This window comes from Acomys minous, assembly GCF_964271855.1.
Source record: "Acomys minous genome assembly, chromosome: 16".
NCBI classification, from domain to species: domain Eukaryota; kingdom Metazoa; phylum Chordata; class Mammalia; order Rodentia; family Muridae; genus Acomys; species Acomys minous.
In genome coordinates this window covers 61,192,945-61,220,896 of record NC_140498.1, presented here as the reverse complement: position 1 = coordinate 61,220,896, position 27,952 = coordinate 61,192,945, and the positions used below count along the sequence as shown (strand labels likewise).

The following is a 27,952-nucleotide window of genomic DNA, read 5'->3' as shown; positions in this document are numbered from 1 at the left end:
CTGTCCTGAACTCACTTTGGAGACCATGCTGGCCTGGAACTCACAGTGATCCCCTGCCCCTGCCTCCTGAGCATTGGGATGAAAGGTGTGTGCCATGACCGCCAGGCCCCTACTGGGCAGCCACCCTGAGTTCACCAGGTCACAACTGCTGAGCCTGTCTGTTCTCCCTTCAAAATGTTCATGCACTTCCCTTCTTCTTCCTGGGATCAGGGTGCATAGCTTGCAAAGCCTATCATTCAACTTGCAGTGGAGTATTCAATCTGTGTCACAACTGAAAGAGTACCCATATAGTCAAAATTAGGGAGAGAGTTTACTAAAGAAAAGTTTTGTTTTTGTGGCTTCATGCTGTGTACAGCTACCTTTCACATGATAGATATGAAAAAAACCTGGGACCAAAGAAAGATTCCTTCTATCAGTTCCATTCACCTAGAGAACCTTGACTAACACAGCTGTGCAATTGTTTTTCACTTTCCCTCTCGGCAAGAGTTGTAGACTAACAACAGTGTTTCCCAGTGTTTGTCATCTGTTTCCTGCTTTTCTCCCAGGGTTGTCTCATAACTCCCTGGTAAAAAGAAGCAGTAGTTTGCCTGTACCCAGCCTGAAGACACAAAACTAAAGTCTTGTCTCCTAACATTGCTCTTACCTAGTGGGACATATGGATAACTCCACTGCAAGTTGAGAAATGGGCTCTTCATTTACCCACCTAGATAGAGGAGGAAACAGGGGAAGTGGCTACTGGGTGTGTGACTTGTTGAGGTCAGGGTCACTGTCCACAGAGGAGAAGAGCAGGAGGCTGTGCTGAGGAAGCACAAGTAGTATGTCCTCCCCGCGTTAGTTGGGAAGACAGATGTTGAGGCTATTGGAGGACAGTGCTACTGAAATGCAAGTCTCTATAGCTCTGGAAAAAGTTTGCCCTTGGGAAGGAAGCTTGGGCCAGCAACCATGATTCTGTGCCCCTAACAGAGCATGCTAACCTGGAGAGGTGGCTATGTCACCCAAGACGAAGTGGCCAATCAGGGCCTCCAGCTAGAGACACGCCCCAGGTCCGATGGGGAGGTGAGTACTTCTGGGAATCTTGCTGAAGAGTCACCTTTGTGGCTGTGCAGGCTTAGATGTTTCCCCGTGGTGTGCTCTGACCTCTGCTGCTGGGTGTTGTGAGGGAAGCTCAAGCAAGTTCCTCAGTCCCGACATGGTGAGTGGAGGGCCACTGCCCAGAATGGGAGGAGCAGGTTGCTGTGGAGAGCTAGCTGGAGTGGTGGGGCTGTGTGGGAAGACAGACCAGTAGGCTATTGGAGAATATGCACACGTGCTACTGAAATGCCAATCTCTGCATATCAGGAAATGTATGGCCCTCGACAGGAAGCCTGGGTCATGAGCTATTGTGCTGTGTCCCTTCAGGACACTGTAATTCTAAGGGGGGTGCTCATGTCACTCGAGACTAGCTGGCCAATCAGAGCCGCCAGGTCCACCAGCCAGTATGAAGATGAGACAGTTTCTTCTGTCTGCCATGCATAGGTGAATCTCTTTAGCTGAACTTTCTTTAATGGTTCTGTGTGATGTGCTTTGAGCACTGCTGCTGAGTGCTGTGAGGGAAGCTCAAGCAAGGTCTGAAATGACAACCTGGTGAGCTCAGGGTCACTGTGGGCTGATGGGTTATCTCCACAGGTGAAATAAGCCAGTGGAAGCCAGATAGAATGTAAAAATGGCAAGTTTACTTGGGAACTGAAATTCCTGGGCTAGTTCAGTAGCCTCAGGGGAGAAAGCCAGAAGAAATGGCACCCCACCCCCCAAGTATGGCAACAAGGATTGCAGGTGAAGGAAGATGAAGTATCTGCCACCTGCTGTACTAGGGAAGCCCTTTGCCCCAGGGGTGGGGCTTGGAGCATCTGAAGGAATGCTAAGAATGTGCAGAGGCTTTCCTTGCAGGGGGCAGGGTTGGAGAAAGAAGTGGGATTGAACAGAGCATGCAGGGGAGGCAGAGGGCAACTGCAGATGCCAACTGAACACCCACAATGGGGAGGATCAGAAAGGTGAGCTGCATGAGCTGTTGTGGTGGGTCCTCCCTGGGGCTGTGTGATAAGCAGAGGCCAGATGAGGCCAGCTTTGGGGTCCTATGTGACCCTAGTGCCTTCCAGAACCTGGACCTGGACCTGGCCACTGAATAACTTCCTATGGGGCTGCATTTGGGCAGTTCTTTTGGAGCTTGGGCTGGTGTATAGAAATGTTCTAGGAAGGATGCCAATCTTGGAAAGCCTTAATTTCTGTGGGATCTTCAACAAGTTCTGCCCTTAGCATTTAACATTTTGGTATAAGATCCTCTCTCTCCTCTCGAGTTTGTCTCATTGTATGAAGCTTCACTTGACTTCATAAACATCTCCCTTTCATTTCATTTCCCTCTGTGAGAAGTATACAAGATGCAATTCTTACAAACCTTACTAGACATAAGACATAGCTTGTGCAAAACTTTCCGACCTCAGCTTTTGTACTTTCTATCTTCTACTTTTCCTTTCTTTTTCATCCTCTGCGACCTTTCACTTAGGAGTTTGTCACTGATGTTTGGAAGCACTGGTGTCCTTAAGAAATACTTCTGTCACTATCATTGCTGGGTAACTGTCTTAAGTGGCTAGGCTTGCTGTGTCCAGTCCATATTTAAATTGTCCAAAACATAACCTTGGGACTAAATTTCAAGACATTTAATGGCAGCAGCATGTCGAATGAAAATCTGTTTTGAGCTGTCATTACAGAGATTTTTTATTAGTAATTTTTTATTTGTTTGTATTATGATGTCTGGGTGACAAGGCATATTAATTCTAGCATAGCTGCATCTGTATTTGAGAAAACTCTTTCTGATAAAGCTCTGCTAACTCAGGGGCGCCTTGACGGCTGTCTATTTCCCAGAGAAATGGCCTTGCTTTTTTCTTGACTAAACTTCCTAAGTTCTTTAATTAAAGGAGTGTACCCGAGGAGAGTTCTAAAATCACTCATTTTAGTCAATTTGTGAACTGTCCATTTCTATATCAGGAATAAATATTTACATGTGGATCATGGTTTCTGTCTTCAGAATAGAACAGGATGCACAGTTTATATTTACACTGCAGGGTGAAGCAGGACAGGCCATAACTAGCTCAGAAACTATGTTTAAGGCAGCCAGCTGCAAAAGCTGAAGAAAGACCTGATTGGGGAAAGGTGAGTGATGATGTCATCTCCCAGCATGTATTAACTCATGCCTGTGAATGGAAACAGACCAGATCGGTGGGTAAACATTTTCATATCAGTTAGCTGAAGCAGTTTTCTATTCATATTATTCATGCAGAATCAAGCAACAGGTAAACCCTTCTCTGCCATGAACTCTTTTTGTGAACTATGTATACTTTGCAAGAAAGTTTCCAGGTCCCCTTCTGAGGATCTCCAGCAGCCAGGCAGGGCTGTTTCAAGTTTTGGCCCTGGTATCCCCCTACATCATTCCCTGGGTGCCCCCTTTTTACATCTTCTGCTCACCTGGGTGCCAACTACATGTGTTCCATAAGAAGGGTTCTCAGATGTTCAGCTTGTGGTGTTGGGCTCTCCACATCTCCAGACAGCAACACCCCAGGACTGCAGAGCTGCTGTGGCTAAATCTCCACAGTGCTGGGATGAGCGATCACACTCCTGGAGAAACTGAGAAGCCGAAGTCATGGAAAAGGCAGTAGCTCCAAAGCATCAGTTGTAGTTGCTGCTGACAGGGAACTCACAGGATGGGAGATTTGTTCAACTGGAGCTACTCTGTGATCTCCAGTGCCAACTCTATTGTAGGCTTAGATTTTTCAAAACTACTTTATTTAGGGTTCCTAAATCCTTTTATCTTCCTTTTAATGTACCTACCAGAGGTAGGAGAGAAAGAAGGTTGATAGAAAAAAGGGGTGTGAACTAGTGTAGAAGCAGTTCTTTGTGGAAGATTCTATACTTCCTTGGCAGGATACCAGAAATCCAGTCCAATAGGAAGCACCAAACAATACCATGAGTCAGTGACAACAGATGATAAATGCTTGTTCTGCTTGAGTTAAAGATACTTGTGTGTTCTGTTGGAGTTAAGCAATATTACCCTGCATTGTTTCTTTCTCAGGAGAAGAGTAGGGCACAAGAACATCCCCAGTACCCCCTACCTTATATCCCATGGAATCAGTTTAAAATACTTTGTCTATCCACCTAGACACAATGTAGCAGGAATAGAATTAATTCTTCTTGCCTGGGTAGGATACAATATACCTGAAATAAAATTGATTCTTCCTGATTATCTTTTTAAATTAACCTGTGAATGGTCTGGGTCACAGTGTCCTTTCTCAAACCCATACTTTGTTCTTGACCAGTCAGTCTTTGTTAAATGGTCAGTAAACTATCTGTGACCTGAGTTATGTGTCCATGTGGTCAGTGTGGGCTATTCCTGAACCCCAAGAGGCCAAAGCTAGCCGACTTCTAGGCCTAAGAAACTTTGACCTGCAGATAAGCCAATTAAAGCAGGCAAAAATGTTAATGATGAGGCATGCCCTCATCAAAATGGCTGATTGCTATGTCTGTGAGAGATTATATTGATTGATGAGTGATATGGGAGGCTCTTCCACTAGGGTTGCAGTATTCCCTAGCAAGTGTGCCTGGGTTGGAAAAGGGATCAGGCTGCATATAAGAGAGTGCTCAAGTAAGCAAGCAAGCCAGGAACAATGTTTGTCCATGGTTTTTGCTATAATTTTCTAGGTTGAGTTTCTATTCTAACCTTAGAGAATGTTGGACTGTGGGCTGACAGAACCATCTGAAAAAGCAACAAGTGGGGCAGAAGAAAGTGCAGTCTGTGGGTTTAGAGAAAAAACAGAACTAGGTAGTTTTAGATGGCCGTCAAATCCTGAAAGAGAGGAAGGGATTTTCAAGGACCTTAGCACCAGCAAAGAGAAAGCCCTACTCTGCATTGGAACCCTAAGATGGGTAACATCCATTCTTACTATACCTTAAATGAATGGAAAGTATGAGCAAAGTGATTGCAAAGCAGGCACTTCATATAAAACCTGCTGCAACTCTGGTCCATGCCTGGTGTCTTTCTTTCTTTCTTTCTTTCTTTCTTTCTTTCTTTCTTTCTTTGTTTTTTTTTTTTTTTTTTTTTTCCATTTTTTGAGACAAGGTTTCTCTGTGTTAGCCTTGGCTGTCCTGGAGTCACTTCGTAGACCTGGTTGGCCTCGAACTCACAGCGATCTGCCTGCCTCTGCCTCCCAAATGCTGGGATTACAGGCGTGCGCCACCATGCCCAGGAAGCCTGGCATATTTCATCTCAGTTTAGAAAACAAAGTAGGCAGGATCACCCATTGCTGTACTGTTTTTGTTTTTTTTTAAAATTATTTATTCATTATTGATACAGTATTGTCTGCAGGCCAGAAGAGGGCACCAGATCTCATTATAGATGCTTGTTAGCCACCATGTGGTTGCTGGGAATTGAACCCAGGACCTTTGGGAGAATAACCAGTGTTCTTAACCACTGAGCCATCTCTCCAGCCCCAATTGTACTGGTTTTTAAAACAAGAAAGATGCACAATTCAAGGTCATGTATTCTGTCTCTGTGATTTCAGTTCAACATTGCTCCAGCTATTTATGTTTTGCAGAGACGGTGCCCCAGTAAGGAAACTATGAGATTTCATTTCACCAGGCTTTGGATATGTAGCCCGTGTTGCATTTTGAGACCATAAGATGTTGAGATACCTAAGCTCTGAGAAATATATCATGGAGAGATGCATATACTGAGTTAAAGTAACAAAACTGAGTGATGAATGAGAAATTGCAGTCATAGGGCCATCTACACCCTGTGAAACTGAAGCCCCATATATCTGAGACAAAAGTAGGGTACTTGTTTTTTGAGTTGCTGGATTTTTTTTTTGTCTCCATCCAATCTTGCCTCACTATATGTACCTTCCTCTCAATTGGAATGGGAAGGTTTATTCTGTGCCATTGTATATTGTAAAGATATAACCTGTTTCCAGATTTTAGAAAATATAGCTATCAAAAGATTTTCTGGAGTGTCCGAAGAGTCTTTGTACTCTTGAATAGTGTATGACCTGTTGCAGACCGTTAGGATCATTGAAGTTGATTAAAATGCATTTTCACTGTGAGTCAATAATGACCAATATCAGAATATAATTTATCAAATCAGAAAGACTCTAGGTAACGTCATATCTTTAAACACTTATCTCCCCTTTTTTGGCTATCTTAGGGGAGCTTTTGTAGTAGGAGTTTACCTAGATGTCTTTCTGGGGATGGGATTTGAGTGTCTGTAGACTCAACCCATTTTATGTTTTTGTTTCTACTGTGCTGTGTTTGAAACTGTTTAGCTGCCTTCTCATGCTGTCATGCGTCCCAGACTATAGACCTGCCCCTAAGTCACATAGGATATAGTAGAAGCAGTTAGTATTCAATGTTAAGCTATTTTGCTAGCCTTCTTTTTAATTAATGAACTAATCAATTAAGTTACTTTACAGCGTAACTTTTCCCTCCTCTACTCCCAGTCCCACCATTATTTCCCCTTTCCCCAAGTAGCCCTACTTCTCCTCAGTGAAGGGGAGGCCCACAAGTGTTATCAATCACCCCTGGCATCTCACGTTGCAGCATGACTAAGAACATCCTTTCCCACTGATGCCTAAGGAGGCAGCCCAGATAGGTAAAAAGGGTTCCAAAGTCAAACAGCATAGTCAAGACGGCTCCTATTCCCATTGTTAGGGGACCCTCATGTTAACCAAAGTGTCCATCTTATATATATAGGGGATCTAGGTTCAGCCTATGTATCCTCTTTGGTTATGGTTCAGTTTCTGTGAGTCCCCATGGACTCAAGATAGTTGATTTTAGGTTTTCTCAGGTGTCCTCAACTGCCGAGGATCCCTCTATCTTTTCTCCCAACCTTCCCCCAAATTCCCTGCTCTCTGCCTATGGTTTGGCTCTGGGTCTCTGCATCTGTTTCCATCAGCTGCTGGAGGAAGACTCTCAGAAAACACTCATCCTAGGAACCTGTCGCAAGTACAGCAGAGTGTCATTAATAGTGTCAGAGATTGGCTCTTTCTCCTTTGGGTAGGTCTTATGTTGAGCAGGAAGTTATTTGTTTGGCAATTCTTCAATCTTTGATCCAACTTCATCTCTTTAATATTAATAGGCAAGATAAATTTTGGGTCGATGGCATTAAGGGTGGTTTTGTGTCTTTTGTGTCCCTCAACCTCTAGTGGAAGTCCCACCTGGTTATAGTAATTGGCAACTTCAGGCTCTTAACCCCTGATGGTACAGGTCTCAGCTAGAGTCACACCCGTAGATTTCAAGGAGCCTTCCATTCCCAGAGATGCCCCCTTCTGCAGAAGAATGTTAATTCAGAAGATGGCTGGTCTCGTAAGAGATCACATGCAAAGACTATCTTAGGTGTATGTAACCCAGCAGTCAAGAGATCACATCCAAAGGTCTTCAACCTCTGTGTGATCCAGTTGTAATACAAAACATGCCTTTAATCCAGGAGACAGAAGCAAACAGACTTGAGTTTAAAGACAGCTGTTATACAACAAGCATCAAGTAAAGAAAAGCTTAGATCCAGGCATGGTGATATAGTCCTTTAATCCTAACTGAAGTTTAAGTTAATTTGAAGAAGGAAGCAGCACCCATGCTTGAAAGTGATATGATTGTGTGGAAGAAGAGGTGATGAATCAGAGAAGATTTGGTAGAAGAGGATATGGCCGACTCCCAGGAGAGAGAACCAAGGGAAGCTACTCAAGAGGCATTTGTACAGAGAAAGGAAGCAGTTTTACCAGGACAGCAATAGAGAGATGGATTGCCGAGAATAAGGCAGATAATGTGAATAATCCCGAAGATTAGAGCAGATTGCTGAGTTAGTTTGAGGCTAAGCAGAGCAATTCTGGGCTGAGAGAAACTAGATTAAGTAAGTCAGCTGTGAGAAGAGTTTGAGCCAGAACAGCTGAGTTGAACCAGCCAGCCCAGAGCTCAGAAAGAACAAGTAAGGGTGCGCTCTTTAAGCAGTCTATCTCAAGCTGGGTGTTGTGGCTCCTGCCTTTAATCCCAGCACTCAGAGGGCAGAGGCATGCAGATTGCTGCGAGTTCAAGGCCAGGCTGGTCTACAAAGTGAGTCCAGGATAGCCAAGGCTACACTGAGAAACCCTGTCTGGCAAAAACAAAATAACAAGAACAAACAACAACAACCAAAAAGAAAACCTACAACACCAACAAAAACCAGTGTATCTCAGAGGCTGAAAATATTCTAGGCCTAGGTTAGATTGTATAGAGGCTAAAAGCTTCCAGGTCTAGACCTAGGACATCAGAGGAGGTAGTAAGCCTCCTAGACAACGACTGATTCAGGAGAATAAAAGTTACTTTTACACCCTTCTACTGATGTCTGCTCTCTCTCCTGGTCCCACTTCCCCTACTCTCCCCACAGCTGATGCCACCCCTGTTACCTCTCCTCTCTTCTCCCACCTAGTTCCTTCCCTTCATCTATTTCAGATATCTATTTTAGTTTAGTTTCTGAGTGGACTTCAAACATCCTCCCTTAAGATCTTCTTGGCTTCTTTGGTTCTGTGGATTACACTATGGCTATTCCATATCCATGGTTAATATCCACTTATAAGTAAGTACACACCATTCACATCTTTTGGATCTATGTTACTTCACTCATTAAGATCTTTAGTATGTCCACCCATCTTTTCTAGTTTCATCCATCTAGTTTTCCTGGTAATCAAAGTAAGTTGTTTTTTTTTTTTAATTTTAAATAGCTGAGTGGTATTGCCTTTGTAACTGTTCCAACTTTCTTTATCCATTCTTCAGTTGTGGGACATCTGTGTTTTTTCCACTTTCTGTCTATTATAAATTAAATTTCTGTGAACATAGTTGAGCAAGTGTCCTTGTGTTATGGTGTAGCTTATTTTATTTATGTGCCCAGGAGTGGTATAGCTGTTGAGGTAGGTAGATCTTTAAGTATGTCTAGTAACAATTTTCTGAGAAACCTCCAGATTGATTTCCAACATGGTTGTACAAGTTGTCTTTCTCACCAGAAATGGAGGCATGTTGTCCTTGTTCCACTTCCCCACCATCGTGTCCTGTCACTGAGGTTCATGATCTTAGCCATTCTGACAGGTGTAAGATGGAAATCAGAGTCATTTTGATGTGCATTTCCCTGATGAGTCAGGATGTTGAACGTCTATTTAACAGCTTCTTGGAGATTAGAGATTCATCTGTTAAGAATTCTCTGTTTAGCTCTTATCCCCATTATGTACTTGGATGATTTGATTTATTGGTGTCTGATTTCTTGGGTTCTTTCTGTGTTTTTGAAATTATCCCTCTGTCGGGCATAGCATTGGTGAAGGTCTTTTCCAGTCAGCTATCTGCCATTTTTTCCTATTGACAGTATCCCTTGCCTTCCAGGAGATTTCAGTCCTATAAGGGCCCATTTATAGTTGTTGATTTTAGTGCCTGTGACATTCAGAGAGTTGTCTCCTTTACCAATGTGTTAAGGGCTATTCTTCACTTTCTCTTCTATTAGATTTACACTATCCAGTTTTATGTGGAGGTCTTTGATCCATTTAGACTTGAGTTTTGTGAAAGGTGAGAAACACAGATCTCCATGTCTTCTGCTAGATGCAGACATCGAGATTGGCCGGGACCATTTGCTGAAGATGCTTTGTTTTTTCCATTGTGCAGTTTTGGTTTCTTGATCAAAAATCGAGTGTCAGTAGGAGTTTGGGTTTATTTGTGGGTCTTTGATTCAATTCCATTGATCAGCTGGTCTGTTTTTAATGCCAGTACCATGTGTTCTTTTATTTGACACCTCCAGAAGTTTCTTTATTACGCAGAAAAAATTTTAACTCTGCTGGGTTTTTTGTTGTTCTATATGACGTTAGGTTTTCTCTTTCAAGGTTTACAAAGAATTGTGTTGTAACTTTTATGGGCATTACATTAAAACTATTGATTGCTTTAGGTGAGATGGCAGTTTCTACTTCTTTATTCCATCCAACCATGAGCATGGGAGATCTTTCCATCTTCTGATTTCTTATTGTTTCTTTTATCAGAGCCTAAGATTATAGTCATACAAGTCTTTCAATTGCTTATTAGGTTTTACACCATGGTGTTTTAAATTTTTTGTGGCTATTGTACAGGGTATTGTATCTATAGTGTTTTCTCATACCATTTACAGATTGAATTAAAAAGTGCTACTGAAGGCTTTGCACCTTGCCTATTGAGATTACAGGCATGGGAAAATATACTCAGCTTAAATTTTATTTTTATCATTAGTAATTGTTTATACAATTTCTCTGACATGAGCCCAGGATTCCTAAATTGTTTTTCTACCTCCCTCCCCTCTTCTCTGTTGATTGGCATTTATCTTGCAAGCCTATACACTATTCAAGGGCTGAAGAATGACAGATGTGGACCTCTGTATTCAGGATCCTTTTAAAATGACTTGGTTACATTAGAACATCTGTATCAGGAAATAAATGGAGGAAGCCACAGAATTATATGAATATATTGTCAGTAAAGGATCCAGCTACACTGTTATCACTATCATGCTTTCTCTTGCACCCCTGTATGACATATTATAGGATGCTTTGACCTATGATGATGTGAATGTGAAATTCACACAGCAAGAATGGGCTTTGCTGGATCCTGCTCAGAAGAGTCTCTACAAAGACGTGATGCTGGAGACCCACAGGAACCTCACTGCCATAGGTAGGACTGTGAATTTTATGTTGGTTTAAAAATCTAGCAATAACTCTTTCTCCGTTGCTGTTATTTGTTATTGTAATGTCAACTGAAAATGAGGATGAATGAGATGAGTAAATCTCATTTTTACTAAAAAGTTACTTGAATTTTGCCTACTTTCCAATAATATATCATGCATTTTCTCATACTCTAATTTAGGTTACAATTGGGAAAATCATAAGATTGAAGAGAATCTTGAAAGTTCTAGAAGATCTAGAAGGTAATTTTCATGTGCAAGTTGATACAAATATGCCTCTGAATTACTTTTAGTGCATCCTTTAAGTTCTAAAGAGAGCAAGAGTGGAAATATGCACTGTTTGAAGTGTATCAATGATTATTAAATTCTGACAAAACCATGTACTTCAAAATCAGGTAGCTGATTTATTTTTTGTAAGACATTTCTCTAAAAAAGAAGATAAGAAAACAATGCATTAACAGATATCACCATTTGAATTATAGTGATAGACAGAACTGCTAGTCTCTGTCTCACACCACTTAGATCATGCAGAAGATATCCACATTAAGTAGGCGATAAGTCTATGTCCAAAACTTTCTAATAAACAAGTAGTCCATCATAAAGCTGTGTGTTCATATTATATTTGCAGTAATGTTGTTAAGTTTAGTGAGAGGGACAATTTATGAAAGTGAAGAATGTTGTTGTGTAGAAACTCTAATCCCTATGCAGTGTTTCACTGAAAAAAACAAAAAGTGAGACTGTGAATGCAGGGTAAACCGTTTCATTTGTTATCTTCTTTAATAGATATGTCATTTATCACAATGGATACAGGCACTATCGGCATAGGAACGTTGAAAAAACCAATATAACCCCCTCTTCCTCAGAAGAGTTAGAATACTTGTAGTAGTACCTATAACTTGTAGAATTTCTGAATGTAATATGTGTTTAAAATTAACGGCTTTTCCAATTTTATTGGCAATATATCCACAAACTCACACTGCAGAAAAGCTACCATGAACACTATCAACATGGATTGCCTCTGTTTGCCTCGGTTCACTTTGCAATTGTAGTATGACTCACGTGATAGGAAAAATTTTAATGCAATCAGAGTGGTAAATCTGACTTCTCCCAGTTCTCTTCCAATATGTGAAAAACCTCTTCTATAGTAAAAGGATGCTATAAATGTGGTCCATGCAATACATGAACGTACAATCACAGGGCTATTCAAAGATACAAAATAACACATGAAGACAGGAGAAAAATGAAAGTCAATAAAGTGATAGTATCATGAGATCTGATTACTTTTAAAATTAAACAAAAATGTAAAATTCAAGCACACAGATAAAAAGATTCCTCAGTGTAATGAATGTGATATAACTTTGACATGTGCCCATTATCTTTGCAGGAATCAAAGAAGATATAATAGAAGAAAACCCCCTCTCTTTACTCAGTTTGGTAAATCTTTGTCAGGTCAAAGTCATCCTCAAAGGCAAGAAATAATTCCTTTTGGAGAGAAAACATATGAAGATATTCAGTATGGTGAAGCCTTTGTAAGTCACAGTAGTCTCCAAATTCATAAAAGAACAGAAACTAGAGAGAAACCCTATGAATGTGAACAATGTTTTATGATGTTTGACCATCAAAGTTCTCCTCAAATTCATGAGAAAACTCATACTAGAGAGAAACCTTATGAATGTAATCAATGTGGTAAAGCATTTGGGCAGCACAAATATCTTCAAATGCATAAAAGAATTCATACAGGAGAGAAACCTTATGAATGTGATCAATGTGGTAAAGCCTTTGGGCAGCACAGATATCTTCAAATGCATAAAAGAATTCATACAGGAGAGAAACCTTATGAATGTAAACAATGTGGTAAAGCCTTTGCATGGCACAGGGATCTTCAAAGGCATGAAAGCATTTATAGAGTGGTGGAACATGCCTTTAATCCCAGAAATCCTGAGGCAGAGGCAGGCCAATTGCTGGGAGTTAGAGGCCAGCCTGGTCTATAAAGTGTGTCCACGACAGCCAATGCTACACAGAGAAACCCTGTCTCAAAAACCAAAACCAAAAACAAAACCAAAAAAATCCACAAACAAACAAAAGCACCAAGAATAAATAGGGTTTATGGATTTGATGAAAGTCATGAAGTCATGTAGCCCTGGGCTATGGAGCCTCAACATAAATTTTATAGCCAAACCTTGTACCAATCTCTCCCCATACCAGTTAATCCTAATTAGAGTCCTGTTTTGCCAGAATGCATGTCTTTGTACCCTATCCTTGCCTGGTGGCCAGGGAGGCCAGGAGATGGTGTCAGAATGCCTGGGATTAGAGCAACAGATAGTAATGAAGATGCTTTATGAATTTCCCAGATGCTCTATGGTAGGTAACAATCTTCTATAACTTCTGCCCCATGAGATCTGGAATCTTCTTGGCCTTTGTAGGCACTATGTACAAATATATACAGGCAAACACCTGTAATCATAAAATTAAAAAAAGGAAGGGAATTCTCTGCAGTGATGCCACAGGCCTCAGTCAGAGCAGACAGGGCTAGTTAAAATGAATTAACGTTAATTAATTACACACATACACACACACAGACATATATACATACATATATACATATGTATAAATATACATATATATATTGTTTGTTTCTTTCTTTCGAGGCATTGCTTCTCTGTGTTAGCCTTGGCTGCCAGGGACTCACACTGTAGACCAGGCTGGCCTTAACTCACAGCGAGCCACTTGCCTCCTGAGTACTGGGATTTGGGGCGATGGCCACAATGCCGGGCTTCCAAATATATCTTAGACCTAAATGTGACTTGCTAAGAACAGATTTTTAGAAGAAGTTAGAGAAACTAGGGGTCTGAGTTTGTAATCCTGCCAAGGATGTTTCTACTCACAAGGCCCTGCTCCCAATGCTTTGGGTAGATGTAATCAACACAGTGCAGTTAGTCAGAGACCATCACCAAGTCCAGAGAATTACTAAGAACGAAAAGGACCTCACAGTTGGCCCCATCTGCTGCTGCTTATCTCGCAGCCCCAGGGAAGACCCACTACACCAGTTTCCTCTGCTCAGCTGCCTGTTCCTCCCTACTGTGAGCAGTGACTCTGCACTTACCATGTTGTGTCTTCTGACCTTGCCTGAGCTCTCCTCACAGCACCCAGCAAAAACACTCAGAGGATATCTCACACAGTGACTCAAGTCCACTCCAGTACAGAGAGGAACTTACAACATGGCACCCGGAAGAACACTCTTTCTCTCTTTCCTGGTGTCCCTGATTTGCCATTGAGTCTTGAGTGACAGGAGCACTTCCCTATGGCTAGAGTGTGCTGAAGGGACACAGCACAGTAGTTCCTGGCACAGGCTTCCATTGCAGGACCAGTGTTTTTTTCTTAGGTGGAGAGATTTGCATTTCAGTAGCACTCCTACCTGTTCTCCAAGAGCCTGCATTTCCACATTTGCACTCACCCCAGGGCAGAACCAGCCACTCAGGCTGCCTGATCTCAGATGCCAGCCCCTCCCCCCTTTGACCTTGAGCTCACCAGGTCCCAACTTCTGAGCTTGTCTGAGGTCCCAGCTAAACCGTCAGGCACTTCCCTTCTTACTGGAATCAGCATGCACAACTTGCAAAGCCTTTGCTCATTTTGGAGTGGAGTTATCAGTCTGTCCCAGAGTGAAAGGGTACACAGAAGATTCCAAATTAAAGAGAGTGTAGGAAACAACATTTTGGTTCTCTGTCTTCATGCTATGTTCAGGGAAACTGCAGCTACCTTTCACCTGATAGATATGAAACAAACCTGGGAGGAAAGCAGGAAAGAGATGATAATCATTTTAGAGCACTGTAGTTAATCAACACATCATGCTCAGTGGAAAGGTGATTAAAAAGAAAACAAAAACCCACAGTTGTGCTAGGGCTGGGGGTGAGGCTGGAGTAGAGGATGGAGTGGAGGTGTGAAGGGAGGGAGGGGTGGGGATGAGGGCGCCTTCCCCAGCAGGGAGAGAAGTGTCAGTGGGTCTCTGCTGAGCAGAGGGCTCTTAGACGAGATAGGGAATCAACAAGGACGGAGTGAGGCAGGCATGATGTTCAAGGTAATGTCTCAGGTGACAGACTAGCAATCATGCTGCTTCCCTGCTGTGACACACAGGCTATCAAGTGATTTATTTATACAAGTTTCAGGTAGCATGCCAGTAACCCCAGCACTTTCGAGGCCTGTTACTATCCTTGAATATATATCAAATTAGTATAAATTTTGTAGCCACGCCTTACATCAACCTTTGCCCATACAGGTTAATTCTAGTCAGAGTCCTGTTTTGCCAGAATGCACGTCTTTGTATGCGATTTAGGATTGGCTCCAGGGAGGCCAGGAGATGGTGTCAGAACGCCTGGGACTAGAGCAACAGATAGTAACGAAGATGCTTTATGAATTTCCAGAAGCTCTATGGTAGCTAACAACCTGCTGTAATTTGTGCCCCAGGACATCTAAGATCTTCTTGGCCTTTGTAGGCACTGTGTACAAATATATACAGACAAACACCTGTCATCATAAAATAAAAACAAGGCTTAGAAAAAAAAGAAGGAATGGAATTCTCTGCAGTGATGTCACAGGCCTCAGTCAGAGCAGACAGGGCTAGTTAAAATGAATTCTTTTGAGTCCTCCATGAAAGCAAGTGTGTCCTTCTTTTTGTAATTTATATATGTTCCTGCATGATTTTTACCCAACAGTGGCCTCAGATGTCTCTGCCTTTACATTGCGACCATCTTTAGACATGGATGTGCTAGTTGGGCATGAGTAGAAGTAGGCAGAACTCTATATGAACTTGTCCAGAATCACAATATAGTACCCCATGCTTTCTTAATGGAGAGGGTTTTCTGAAATAAGGCTTTCAAACTGGAAAGACCTTTCTTTAATGTGGATGTTTTGAGATGATAATATTGATCTCTAATCAGGGCCACAGCTATGGGTGTCAACCTACATATAAAGAAAATACTGAAGAGGGAAGCTTTCTTTCTTTGCCTGTTTTCAGTAGTCTTGGCTAGTTAATTTTCATTCCTCTAGTGTCTTTAGATCCTAATTTTTGGACTTCTGGGGTATACTGAGCACCAGATAAGACATCCAGCCTCATGGATCAAACAAGTTCTGGAGTCTTTACATCTTTTGGTAGATAGCCCAGGTTGAATTAGCTGGGCCACAGTTGTGAGACATTCAAAAAATTTACTTTCAAAATACACAGAATGAGATCCACTCTACCAGTTGTGCTCATGTTGAGAACCTTGACTAATAAAACTGTGTTTTTCATCTGCCCACTGTGGAAGATGTGCTGGGTAGCAATAGTATTTTTGTTATCGTTTGGTTTTGTTGTTTGTTTGGGGTTTTTTTGTGTGTTGTTTTTCAAGACCGGGTCTCTCTGTATCCTTGACTGTCCTGGACTCCCTTTAAGGACCAGACTGGCCTCGAACTCACAGCAATCTGCCTGCCTCGGCTCCCAAGTGCTGGGATTAAAGGCATATGCCACCACTGCCCAGCAGCAATACTGTTTGTAAAAGCATTATTCCCTGATCCACTTCTATAAAAGTATTTACTTACCTCGAAGACTACACCTTTTATAATCCTTCATTCGTTAAGAGCTTAATTTGATTTTAGCAGAAGAAAACCCCTAAAGTAATGGAACCATCATTGAGCTTTTGGCAGGAGAAAGACATCTCATTTTGTTTGTGGTCTGGTTCCTGGTAAAGCTGCTTCCTCTCTCTGCACAAATGCCTCTTAAGTAGCTTCCCTGGGCTCTCTCTAGTGGGAGTTGGCCATATCCTATTCTACCACATCTTCTCTGATTCATCACCTCTTCTTCCACACAATGAAATCACGATCGAGCTTGGGTGCTGCTTCCTTCTTTAAATTCACTTAACCTTCAATTAGGATTAAAGGACTATATTACCATAAATGGATCTACTTTTCTTTACTAGATACTTGCTCTATACCAGGCGGGCCTTAAACTCAAATCTGTTTGCTTCTGTCTCCTGGATTATAGGCATGTTTTGTATTACAACTGGATCACACAGATGTCGAAGACCTTTGGATGTGATCTCTTTCCTGCTGGGTTACATAAGCCTAAGAAAGTCTTTGCATGTGATCTCTTAAGAGAACAGCCATGTTAGGAATTAACACTCTTCTGGGGAAGGGGGCATCTTTGCGAAAGGAAGGGTCCTTGCAGTCTATGTGGGTGACTCTAACTGAGACCTGTAGCATCAGGAGTTAAGACTCTCAAGTTGCCAAGACTATAGCCAGGAGGGACTTCCAGTGGAGGGAGGGGGACACAAAGCCACCCTTAAAGCCTCTGACCCAAAATTTATCTTGCCTATAAAAACTATATGGATAAAGATGGATTAGAGCCGGGCGTGGTGGCACACACCTTTAATCTCAGAACTCGGGAGGCAGAGGCAGGCGGATCGCTGTGAGTTCGAGGCCAGCCTGGTCTACAAAGCGAGTCGAGGACAGCCAAGGCTACACAGAGAAACCCTGTCTCAAAAAACCAAAAAAAAAAAAAAAAAAAAGATGGATTAAAGATTGAAGAAATGGCAAACAAATAACTTACTGCTCAACATAAAACCTATCCAAAGGAGAAAGAGCCAATCTCTGACACTATTAATGACACTCTGTTGTATGTGCAGACAGGTTCCTAGCATAAGTGTTTTCTGAGAGTCTTCCTCCAGCGCCTAATGGAAACAAATTCAGAGACCCAGAGCCAAACAATAGGCAGAGCGCAGGGAATTTGGGGGAGGTTGGGAGGAAAGATAGAGGTATCCTGGGTGATTGAGGACACCACAGAAAACCTACAGTCAACTATCATGAGCTCATGGAGACTCACAGAAACTGAACCATAATCAAAGAGATACATAGGCTGACTACACATATATAGAAGATGTGCAATTTGGTGAACGTGTGGGTCCACTAACAACGGGAATAGGAGCCATCTTGACTATGCTGTCTGACTTTGGATCCCTTTTTCCCTATCTGGGCTGCCTCTTTAGGCATCAGTGGGAAAGGATGTTCTTAGTCCTGTTGCAACTTGAGATGCCAGGGGAGGTTGATAACACTTGTGGGCCTCCCCTTCACTGAGGAGAAGGAGGGCTACTTGGGGAAAGGGGGAATGGTCGTGGGACTGGGATTAGAGGAGGGACAGGTCAGGATGTAAAGTGATTTAATTATTTAGTACAGTAATTAAAATTAATTAATTAAAATTAAAATTAATTTAAAAATTAATTAAAATACGGTGAGCAAAATAGCTTAACATTGATTACTACCGGTTTTTACTATATCTTATGTGATTTAGGGGTACAGCCTATAGTTGTGAATGTGTGACAGCATAAGAAGGAAGCTGAACAATTTCAAACTCAACACAGTAGAAACAAAACATAAAATGGGTTGAGTCAACAGACACTCAAATCTCATCCACAAAAAATTAGGTAAACTCCTAGTACAAAAGCTCCCTTAAGATGGCCCAAAAAGGGGAGATATGTGTTTAAAGATATGACGTTACCTAGAGTCTTTCTGATTTGACAAATTATATTCTGATATTGGTCATTAGGGACTCACAGTGAAAATGCATTTTAATCAACTTCAATGATCCTATTGGTCTGCAACAGGTCATAGAGTATTCAAGAGAACAAAGACCCTTTTGACATTCCAGATAATCTTTTGATAGCTATATTTTCTAAAATCTGGAAACAGGTTATATCTTTACAATATACAATGGAACATAATAAACCTTCCCATTCCAATTGAGAGGAATGTACATATAGTGAGGCAAGATTGGACGGAGACAAAAAAAAATCCAGCAACTCAAACACCAAGTACCCTAGCTTTGTCTCAGATACATGGGGCTTCAGTTTCACAGAGTGTAGATAGCCCTATGACTGCAATTTCTCATTCATCACTCAGTTTTGTTACTTTAACTCGGTATATGCTTCTCTCCATGACATATTTCTCAGAGCTTAGGTATCTCAACATCTTATGGCCTTAAAATGCCACACGGGGTACATATCTAAAGCCTCGTGAAATGAAAACTCACAGTTTCCTTACTGGGGCACTGGCTCTGCAAAAGATAAATAGCTGGAGTAAGGCTGAACTGAAATCACAGAGACAGAATACATGACCTTGAATTATGCATCATTCTTGTCTTACAAACCAGTGCAATGGGGGCTGGAGAGATGGCTCAGAGGTTAAGAACACTGGTTGTTCTTCCAAAGGTCCTGGGTTCAATTCCTAGCAACCACATGGTGGCTCACAACCATCGATAATGAGAACTGGTGCCCTCTTCTGGCCTGCAGACAGCTACTGTATCAATAATGAATAAATAATTTTAAAAAAACAGTACAGCAATGGGTGATCCTGACACTTTGGTTTCTAAACTGAGATGAAATATGCCACCCATGGAGCAGAGTTGCAGCAGGTTTTATATGAAGTTCCGTCTTTGCAATCACTTTGCCTATACGTTCCATTCATTTAAGGTGTAGCAAGAATGGATGTTGCCCATCTTAGGCTCCCAATGCAGATGTAGGGCTGTCTATTTACTGGTGCTAAGCTCCTTGAAAATCCCTTCCTCTCTTTCAGGATTTGAATGCCATCTAAAACTACCTAGTTCTGTTTTTTCTCTAAACCCACAGACTGCATTTACTTTTGCCCCACTTGTTGCTTTTTTTAGATGGTTCTTTCAGTTCACAGTCCAACACTGTATAAGGTTAGAATAGAAACTCAACCTAGAAAATTACAGCAAAAACTATGGACAAAAATTGTTCCAAGGCTTGCTTGCTTACTTGAGCACTCTCTTATTTGCAGCCTGATCTCTTTTCCAACCAAAGCACACTTGATAAGGAATACTGCAACCCTAGTGGAAGAGCCTCCCACATCAATCATCAATCAATATAATCTCTCACAGACATAGCAGTCAGCCATTCTGATGAGAGCATGCCTCATCATTAACATTTTTACCTGCTTTAATTGGCTTATCTGCAGCTGAAACCTTCTTAATCCTAGAAGCCGGCTCGCTTTGGCCTCTTGGAGTTCAGGAATAGCCCACACTGACCACGTGGACACCTAACTCAGATCAGAGATAGTTTACTGACCATTTAACAAAGACTGACTGGTTAAGAACAAAGTATGGGTTTGTGAAAGGACACTGTGACCCAGACCATTCACAGGGTAATTTAAAAGGATAATCAGGAAGAATCAATTTTATTTCAGGTATATTGTGTCCTACCCAGGTAAGAAGAATTAATTCTATTCCTGCTACACTGTGCCTAGGTGGATAGACAAAGCATTTTAAACTGATTCGATGGGATATAAGGTAGGGGACACTGGGGATGTTCTAGAACCCTACTCTTCTCCTGAGAAAGAAACAATGCAGGGTAATATTGCTTAACTCCAACAGAACACACAAGTATCTTTAACTCAAGCAGAACAAGCATTTATCATCTGTTGTCACTGACTCATGGTATTGTTTGGTGCTTCCTATTAGACTGGATTTCTGGTACCCTGCCAAGGAAGTACAGAATCGCCTCAAGGAACTGCTTCTAAACAACTTCACACCCACTTTTTCTATCAACCTTCTTTCTCTCCTATCTCTGGTTGGTACATTAAAGGAAGATAAAAGGATTTAGGAACCCTAAATAAAGTAGGTTTTGAAAAATCTAAACCTACAATAGAGTTGGGACTGGAGCTCACAGAGTAGCTCCAGTTGAACAAATCTCCCACCATGTGAGTTCCCTGTCAGCAGCAACTACAACTGATGCTTTGGGTGCTGCTGCCTTTTCCATGGCTTCAGCTTCTCAGTTTCTCCAGGAGTGTGATCGCTCATCCCAGCACTGTGGAGATTTAGCCACAGCAGCTCTGCAGTCCTGGGGTGTTGCTGTCTGGAGGTGTGGAGAGCCCAACACCACAAGCTGAACATCTGAGAACCCTTCTCATGGAACATATGTAGTTGGCACCCAGGTGAGCAGAAGATGTAAAAAGGGGGCACCCAGGGAATGATGTAGGGGGATTCTAGGGCCAAAACTTGAGACAACCCTGCCTGGCTGCTGGAGATCCTCAGAAAGGGACTTGGAAACTTTCTTGCAAAGTATACACAGTTCACAAAAAGAGTCTACGGCAGAGAAGGGTTTACCTATTGCTTGATTCTGCATGAATAATATGAATAAAAAACTGCTTCAGCTAACTGATATGAAAATGTTTACCCACCGATCTGGTCTGTTTCCATTCAAATGCTGGGAAATGACATCATCACTCATCTTTGCCCAATCAGGTCTTTCTTCATATTATTGGCTCTCGCAGCTGACTGTCCTAAACATTAGTCTGTGAGCTAGTTATGGCCTGTCCTGCTTCACCCTGCAATGTAAACATAAACTGTGCATGCTGTTCTGTTCTGAAGACAGAAGCCATGATCCACATGAAAATCTTTATTCCTGATATGGAAATGGACAGTTCTCAAATTGAGACAAATAAGTTATTTCAAAACACTGCTTTGGTACACTCCTTTAATTAAAGAACTTAGGAAGTTTAGTCAAGAAGAAAGCAAGGCCATTTCTCTGGGAAACAGACAGCCGTCAAGGCCCCCCTGAGTTAGCATAGCTTTATTGGAAAGACTTTTCTCCAAGACATTAGATGCAGCGGTCCTAGAATACTATGCCTTGTCACCCAGACATCATAATACAAACAAATAAAAAATTACTAATAAAAAATCTCTGTAATGACAGCTAAAAACAGATTTTGCATTCTACATGCTGCTGCCCTTAAATTTCTTTAAATTTAGTCTGCAGGTTATGTTTTGAACAATTTAAATATGGACTGGACACAGCAAGCCTAGCCACTTAAGACAGTTACCCAGCAATGATAGTGACAGAAGTATTTCATAAGGACACCAGTGCCTTCAAACATCAGTGACAGAGTCCTAAGTGGAAGGTTCCAGAGGATGAGAAAGAAAGGAGAAGTAGAAGATAGAAAGTACAAAAGCTGAGGTCAGGAGGTTTTGGACAAGTTATGTCTCATGTCTAATAAGGTTTTTAAGAATAGCATCTTGTATACCGCTCACAGGGGGAAATGAAATAAAAGGGAGATGTTTATGAGGTCAAGTGACGCTTCATACAATGAGACAAACTCGAGAGGAGAGAGAGGATCTTACACCTAAATGTTAAATGCTAAGGGCAGAACTTGTAGAAGATCCCACAGAAAATAAGGCTTTTCAAGGTTGGCATCCTTCCTAGAGCATTTCTATACACCAGCCCAAGCTCCAAAAGAATTGCCCAAATGCAGCCCCATAGGAAGTTATTCAGTGGCCAGAGCCAGGTCCAGATCCAAGAAGTCACTAGGGTCAGATAGGACCCCAAAGTTGGCCTCATCTGGCCTTTGCTTATCACACAGCCCCCTGGAAGACCCACCACACCTGCTCCTGCAGCTCACCTTTCTGATCCTCCGCATTGTGGGTGGTCAGGTGGCACCTGCAGTTGCCCTCCCACTCCCCTAAATGCTCTGTGACATCCCACCTCTTTCTCCAACCCTGCCCCCTGCAAGGAAAGCCTCTGCACATTCTTAGCATTCCTTCAGATGCTCCAAGCCCCACCCCTGGGGCCAAGGGCTTCCCTAGTACAGCAGGTGGCAGATACTTCATCTTCCTTCACCTGCAATCCTTGTTGCCATACTTGGGGGGTGGGGTGCGATTTCTTCCGGTCCTGTCCCCTGAGGCTACTGAACTAGCCCAGGAATTTCAGTTCCCAAGTAAACTTGCCATTTTTACATTCTATCTGGCTTCCACTGGCTTATTTCACCTGTGGAGATAACCCATCAGCCCACAGTGACCCTGAGCTCACCAGGTTGTCATTTTGGACCTTGCTTGAGCTTCCCTCACAGCACTCAGCAGCAGTGCTCAATGCACATCACACAGAACCATTAAAGAAAGTTCAGCTAAAGAGCTGCACTTGTGCATGGCAGCCAGAAGAAAGTGTCTCATCTTCATACTGGCTGGTCCACCTGGAGGCTCTGATTGGCCAGCGAGTCTTGAGTGACATGAGCACCTCCCTTAGAATTGCAGTGTCCTGAAGGGACACAGCACAATAGCTCATGGCCCAGGCTACCAGTCCATTTGCAGAACTGCAGAGATTGGCATTTCAGTAACACGTGTGCATATTCTCCAATAGCCTACTGGTCTGTCTTCCCACACAGCCCCACCACTCCAGCTAGCTCTCCACAGCAGCCTGCTCCTCCCATTTCTGGGCAGTGACCCTCCATTCACCATGTCGGGACTTCGGAACTTGCTTGAGCTTCTCTCACAACACCCAGCACCAGAGGACAGAGCACACTACGAGGAACCACCCAAGTCTGCACAGTCACAAAGCTGATTCTTCAGCAAGACTACGGGAAGAACCCGCCTCCCCATCTGACCTGGGGCGTGTCTCTAGCTGGAGGTCCTGATTGGCAACTTTGTCTTGAGTGACATATACACCTCTCCAGGTTAGCATGCTCTGGAGGGGCACAGAATCATGGTTGCTGGCCCAAGCTTCCTACCCACGGCTAAACGTTTTCCAGAGCTGTAGATACTTGCATTTCAGTAGCACTGTCCTCCAATGGCCTCAACATCTGTCTTCCCAACTAACCCGGGGAGGACACACTGCTTGTGCTTCCTCAGCACAGCCTCCTGCTCCTCCCCTCTGTGGACAGTGACCCTGACATCAACAACTCACACAGCCAGTAGCCACTTCCCCTGCTTCCTCCTGTATGTAGGTCGGTAAATGAAGAGCCCATTTCTCAACTTGCAGTGGAGTCATCCATATGTCCCACTGGTAAAGAGCAATGTTAGGAGACAAGACTTTAGTTTTGTGTCTTCAGGCTGGGTACAGGCAAACTACTGCTTCTTTTTACCAGGGAGTTATGAGACAACCCTGGGAGAAAAGCAGGAAACAGATGACAAACACTGGGAAACACTGTTGTTAGCCTACAACTCTTCCCGAGTGGGAAAGTGAAAAAAAATTGCACAGCTATGTTAGTCACGGGTCTCTAGATGAATGGACTGATAGAAGGAATCTTTCTTTGGTCCCAGCTGTTTTTCATATCTATCATGTGAAAGGTAGCTGTACACAGCATGAAGCCACAAAAACAAAACTTTTGTTTACTAAACTCTCTCCTTAATTTTGAATATTTGGGTACCCTTTCAGTTGTGGCACAGATTGAATACTCCGCTCCATGTTGAAGGATAGGCTTTGCAAGCTATGCACCCCGATTCCAGGAAGAAGGGATGTGCCTGAACACGGTGAAGGGAGAACAGACAGGTTCAGCAGTTGTGACCTGGTCAGCTCAGGGTGGCTGCCCAGTAGGGGCCTGGCGGTAATGGCACACACCTTTCATCCCAATGCTCAGGAGGCAGGGACAGGGGATCACTGTGAGTTCCAGGCCAGCATGGTCTACAAAGTGAGTTCAGGACACCCAAGGCTACACAGAGAAACACTGTCTTAAAAATAAAACAAACAAAGAAAGAAACAAAGTAACTCATTTGAGTAATGTAATCAACTGACCATTTCAGTAAGATGGAGGAGAGTTTCTGCTTTCAGAGCAGAACAGAAGGTCTGCAGTAAATGCCCAGTGGAACGGAATAGACAATAGCTAGATCACAGACTAAGTTTTGAGACTCAGCTACAGGCAGAAGTCCCCATTGTGAAGAAGGACCTGATTCTAGCAGGGTATGTGGATTTGTAACTTGCCAGCTTTATTAATTCATGCATGGGAATAAAAGCTGATTGGATGATGGGTTACAATTTGGTTAGGTTAGCTTGATCTAGTGACTATTGCAATTTCAGTTAAGGGGCCATTGGCTGAAGCTGTGTGTGTCAGGTTAAAGATCTCAGCAGCTAACATTGCACATAGGGGCAAGGTCAATCCGGTCTTATTAATGCCATTCCCTCTACCAGAGAAGTTTCTGCTCTTTTACAAAGTCAATCTACCTATGTGTTTTCCAAATTAGATTTATCTTTCTAAAAAGTTAATTGATGGTGTTTTTACAATTCACTTTTCTATGTATCACTGCTCTAATTTTTTATTTGTTTCTGCTCATGCCAATGTTTTCCAATAATTAAAATACTCATTCTTTTTCTCAGAGGCTTTCTTATTTATTTCTGCTTAGAGCAACAGCACCTGTAGATCACCCTTTCTTCATGCTGTGTAGTTAAGATTTCTTTGAGCACCTAACCCTCTGATTCCCACTGCCTGGAAGGCGGTCCTTCACTTCCTTACAGGCAAGGCCCTAACAAGGAAATCAGGAGAAAGGGGCACCAGTGAATGATTGTCCTCTATCCTCCTTGGATTTGCGGGGGGGGGGGGGGAGTTACAAATAAAGGGGACCTGAGTAAGAATTGTTTTCCCTGACCAACTTGGAAGTGATGTAGTCACAGCACAGAAATGGATGGGGAGGAAGAAAAGTGAAAGGTTTACTCATTTCACAGTAATGGGTATTAGCAATGAGTAGTCAATTTAAGATGATCAGTGAAAATCCAACTATTCATTTTGGAGGGTCACAGACCAAGGCAATCAAGAATAAGCATGAGGAAATGAACTCATTTCTAAATACCAAATTTCTGAAATTTGTTCAGTTCTATCAACGCAGAATAAATGCGCAGACTAGTCTAGCTCTACTTGACAAGAATTTTTCCTGTTTGAAAACGTACAAGGTGAGAGAAAAGATGGGAGTAAATCTTGGTGTGCTCTACTACATGTTTAGTCTCTGAAATATTTTGGACCATACAACCTGTTCCAAATTTTAAAATAATGATTTAGATTATCCTGAAGTTACTTCAACCTTTTCATTTCTCCCTACAGTTAAGTCTTAAACCCTGAGAAAAAGTTCTGGGTGCCTATAAAAAAACAAAAAAACAAAATAACAAAAAAACAAAAAAAAAAGAAAGGAAGAAAGAAAGAAAGAAAGAAACCTGGCTGTCAGGTTCTCCTAGCATCACTGTCCCTACTTACTGCAAGGTAATGGTTGGCATACCCCACCCTCTAGCCTAGTGTTGGGCTGCCCTTCTCCTAGCTTCCCTTCCTTATGTAGTCCAATCATTGGGGTTACCTGGTGCTTTTCCTCTATCATTTACAACCCTGACTTCTAGGTCTTCCTCATGATCATCCCCTCCTTCCTTTCTTCATATGACTCAGGAGCATGTACACTCTGGATACCCTCCCACGACCCCCTCCCCCTCGCTGGTGTCTCTGGCTCTCAGCTATAACTATCTTACTCCACCATGCAGATGAACAGTTATCTCCTTTCCACTTTACCTTACATTCAAATTCACTTTTTTGCTTTGTTACTCTTTGAATTTGACTGAGGTTCAGATGCAGGACTTCCCAGCGATGGAATAGAAATGGCTGTACTGCATATTGAGTGTGTAACATCATATGTGCCTTGAAAAAGAAACAAGAAGTGTTCTGGGAGATTGAAAAAGTCTTTAAAAACAAATTCCCCATAGTAGTGCTCTGTATGGCCCTAGGCAGCAAGGGTGGAGCTGGGAAGGCTCCAACTGTCTGAGGTATTTGACCTCTGATCCCCCAGTAGAGGAGCTGCTACCTTCCAAAGGCCAAGATGGATTTTCCAAGCTAATGAGGGACTCTGGGCAGGTTTAGGAAAGAGGAGCCTGAGAGGAAGGTAGCTTACATGTCTTTTCCAGGATTCTTCTCTGATGCAGCTGTAGGGAACTGTGAGGAATACCACATGCCACACCATGGTGACTGTGGAGGCAGCAGCCCCATGGCCAGGAGGAGAAAGTGTAGTGGTATGTCAGAGTCTGATCTGCTGGGACTGAGATGGACTGTGGTTCACACTGTGAATGTGTTGGTCTCTGTGGTGATCTGGGCGGAGGTCTTTGGCTTCTGGAAAACCTGAGTGTGGATTCCCTTTAGAAGCCTCAGCTTAGAAGCCCAAGCAGTGGAAAGCAGTAGAGCTTATACTATCACTCTCTAGGGTACACATACAGGCATTGGTTTTCGTGTGCAGTAGGAAGACAGACTGGAAAACTGAAGGCCTAGTTTCTAGAAGTACTGAACCTGACATTCTACAGTCAATTTTTGTGTCAATTGTATAAATAGTGTGGAACTGATAGAAAGTAATTGATGCGGATTATGCTTCATCAATACTTATTTTTCTGATACCACCAGCCACAATGGTATGATTCACGGAAATTCAGTTTCAGGGTACAAATGGACTTTCTGAGAAGCAGAGGGTTCTCAGCTGCACACAGTACATAGACAGGGCAGATTTCACACCTTGTGACATAATACATCTGGCAGGAAGCAGACAAATTATTCTACAACATTGTTTTCTTTGTGGGATTTAGTGGGGCTGAATTTGTCTGCCACCACAAGGGGGCATGAGGGGCTGTAGGGCCATAGGACTACCTTTCTCATCACATTTTGAGAGAGCTCTAGAGCATGGAGCCTCTCTGTAAGAGAGATTAGTAGTAGCTACAAGGCAGAAATAGAACAGTTTAGGGGTAACTGAGTGCTTTTCATAGTGAAGTCTGTGTTTGTTACACATACAATCATAGTTAACTTGGTCAAGGTCACACTTTCCCTGGTGGAATTTCCTTAGGTATTTTGATGAAACTTGAAATATAAATTTAAACTTATGTATTTGCCATTTTATCTCCATTCCCTCATTTTTTTTCCCACAAATATTGATTGTGCAATGTTTGTGGTAAGTTCAGGAGTCACACTGTACCAACGTTTATACTATTTCCTCACACTTCCATAGAAAATTATGAGTTTTCTCCTATCATATAGCTTTGGAATCAAGTTTCCTCTGATGAATTGTTAGGAGCTTTGTTTGGATCCTATTGAATTTTTGCTGGAAATTGAACATTTCTTTCTCTCTCTCTCTCTCTCTCTCTCTCTCTCTCTCTCTCTCTCTCTCTCTCTCTCTCTTTTTGACATCACATCTTTCAAACAGTGTTGTATACTATGGTGTACAAGGGTAAATGATATTCTACTACAGCAAGTCTCTCGACCTGGAAATGGAGTAATATAATGCACAAAGACATAGAAAGTGGACTTAAGTGTAACCTTAGTGACCCACAGTTCATGGATATGGCCACATAAAAGCTAATGCACCAGATATGACTTATCTGAGAAGACAAAAGAGAAAATAGAGCATGGTCCAGAACTAAACAATAAATCTGAATGTGACAGAGGTCGGTGAAGCATACAAAATGA

General features: G+C 42.3%; 1 protein-coding gene across 1 annotated transcript; it reads left to right on the top strand.

The window, feature by feature from the left end:
• Window positions 1–966: 966 nt before the first annotated feature.
• On the top strand, window positions 967–24,089 carry LOC311586305 (uncharacterized protein; the record flags this gene model as incomplete). Its single annotated transcript, XM_084762275.1, has 5 exons — window positions 967–1,056; window positions 10,596–10,722; window positions 10,915–10,975; window positions 12,117–12,620; window positions 23,954–24,089. The coding sequence occupies 5 exons, from the start codon at window positions 967–969 to the stop codon at window positions 24,087–24,089; spliced, it is 918 nt and encodes a 305-aa protein (XP_084618401.1).
• Window positions 24,090–27,952: the final 3,863 nt, after the last annotated feature.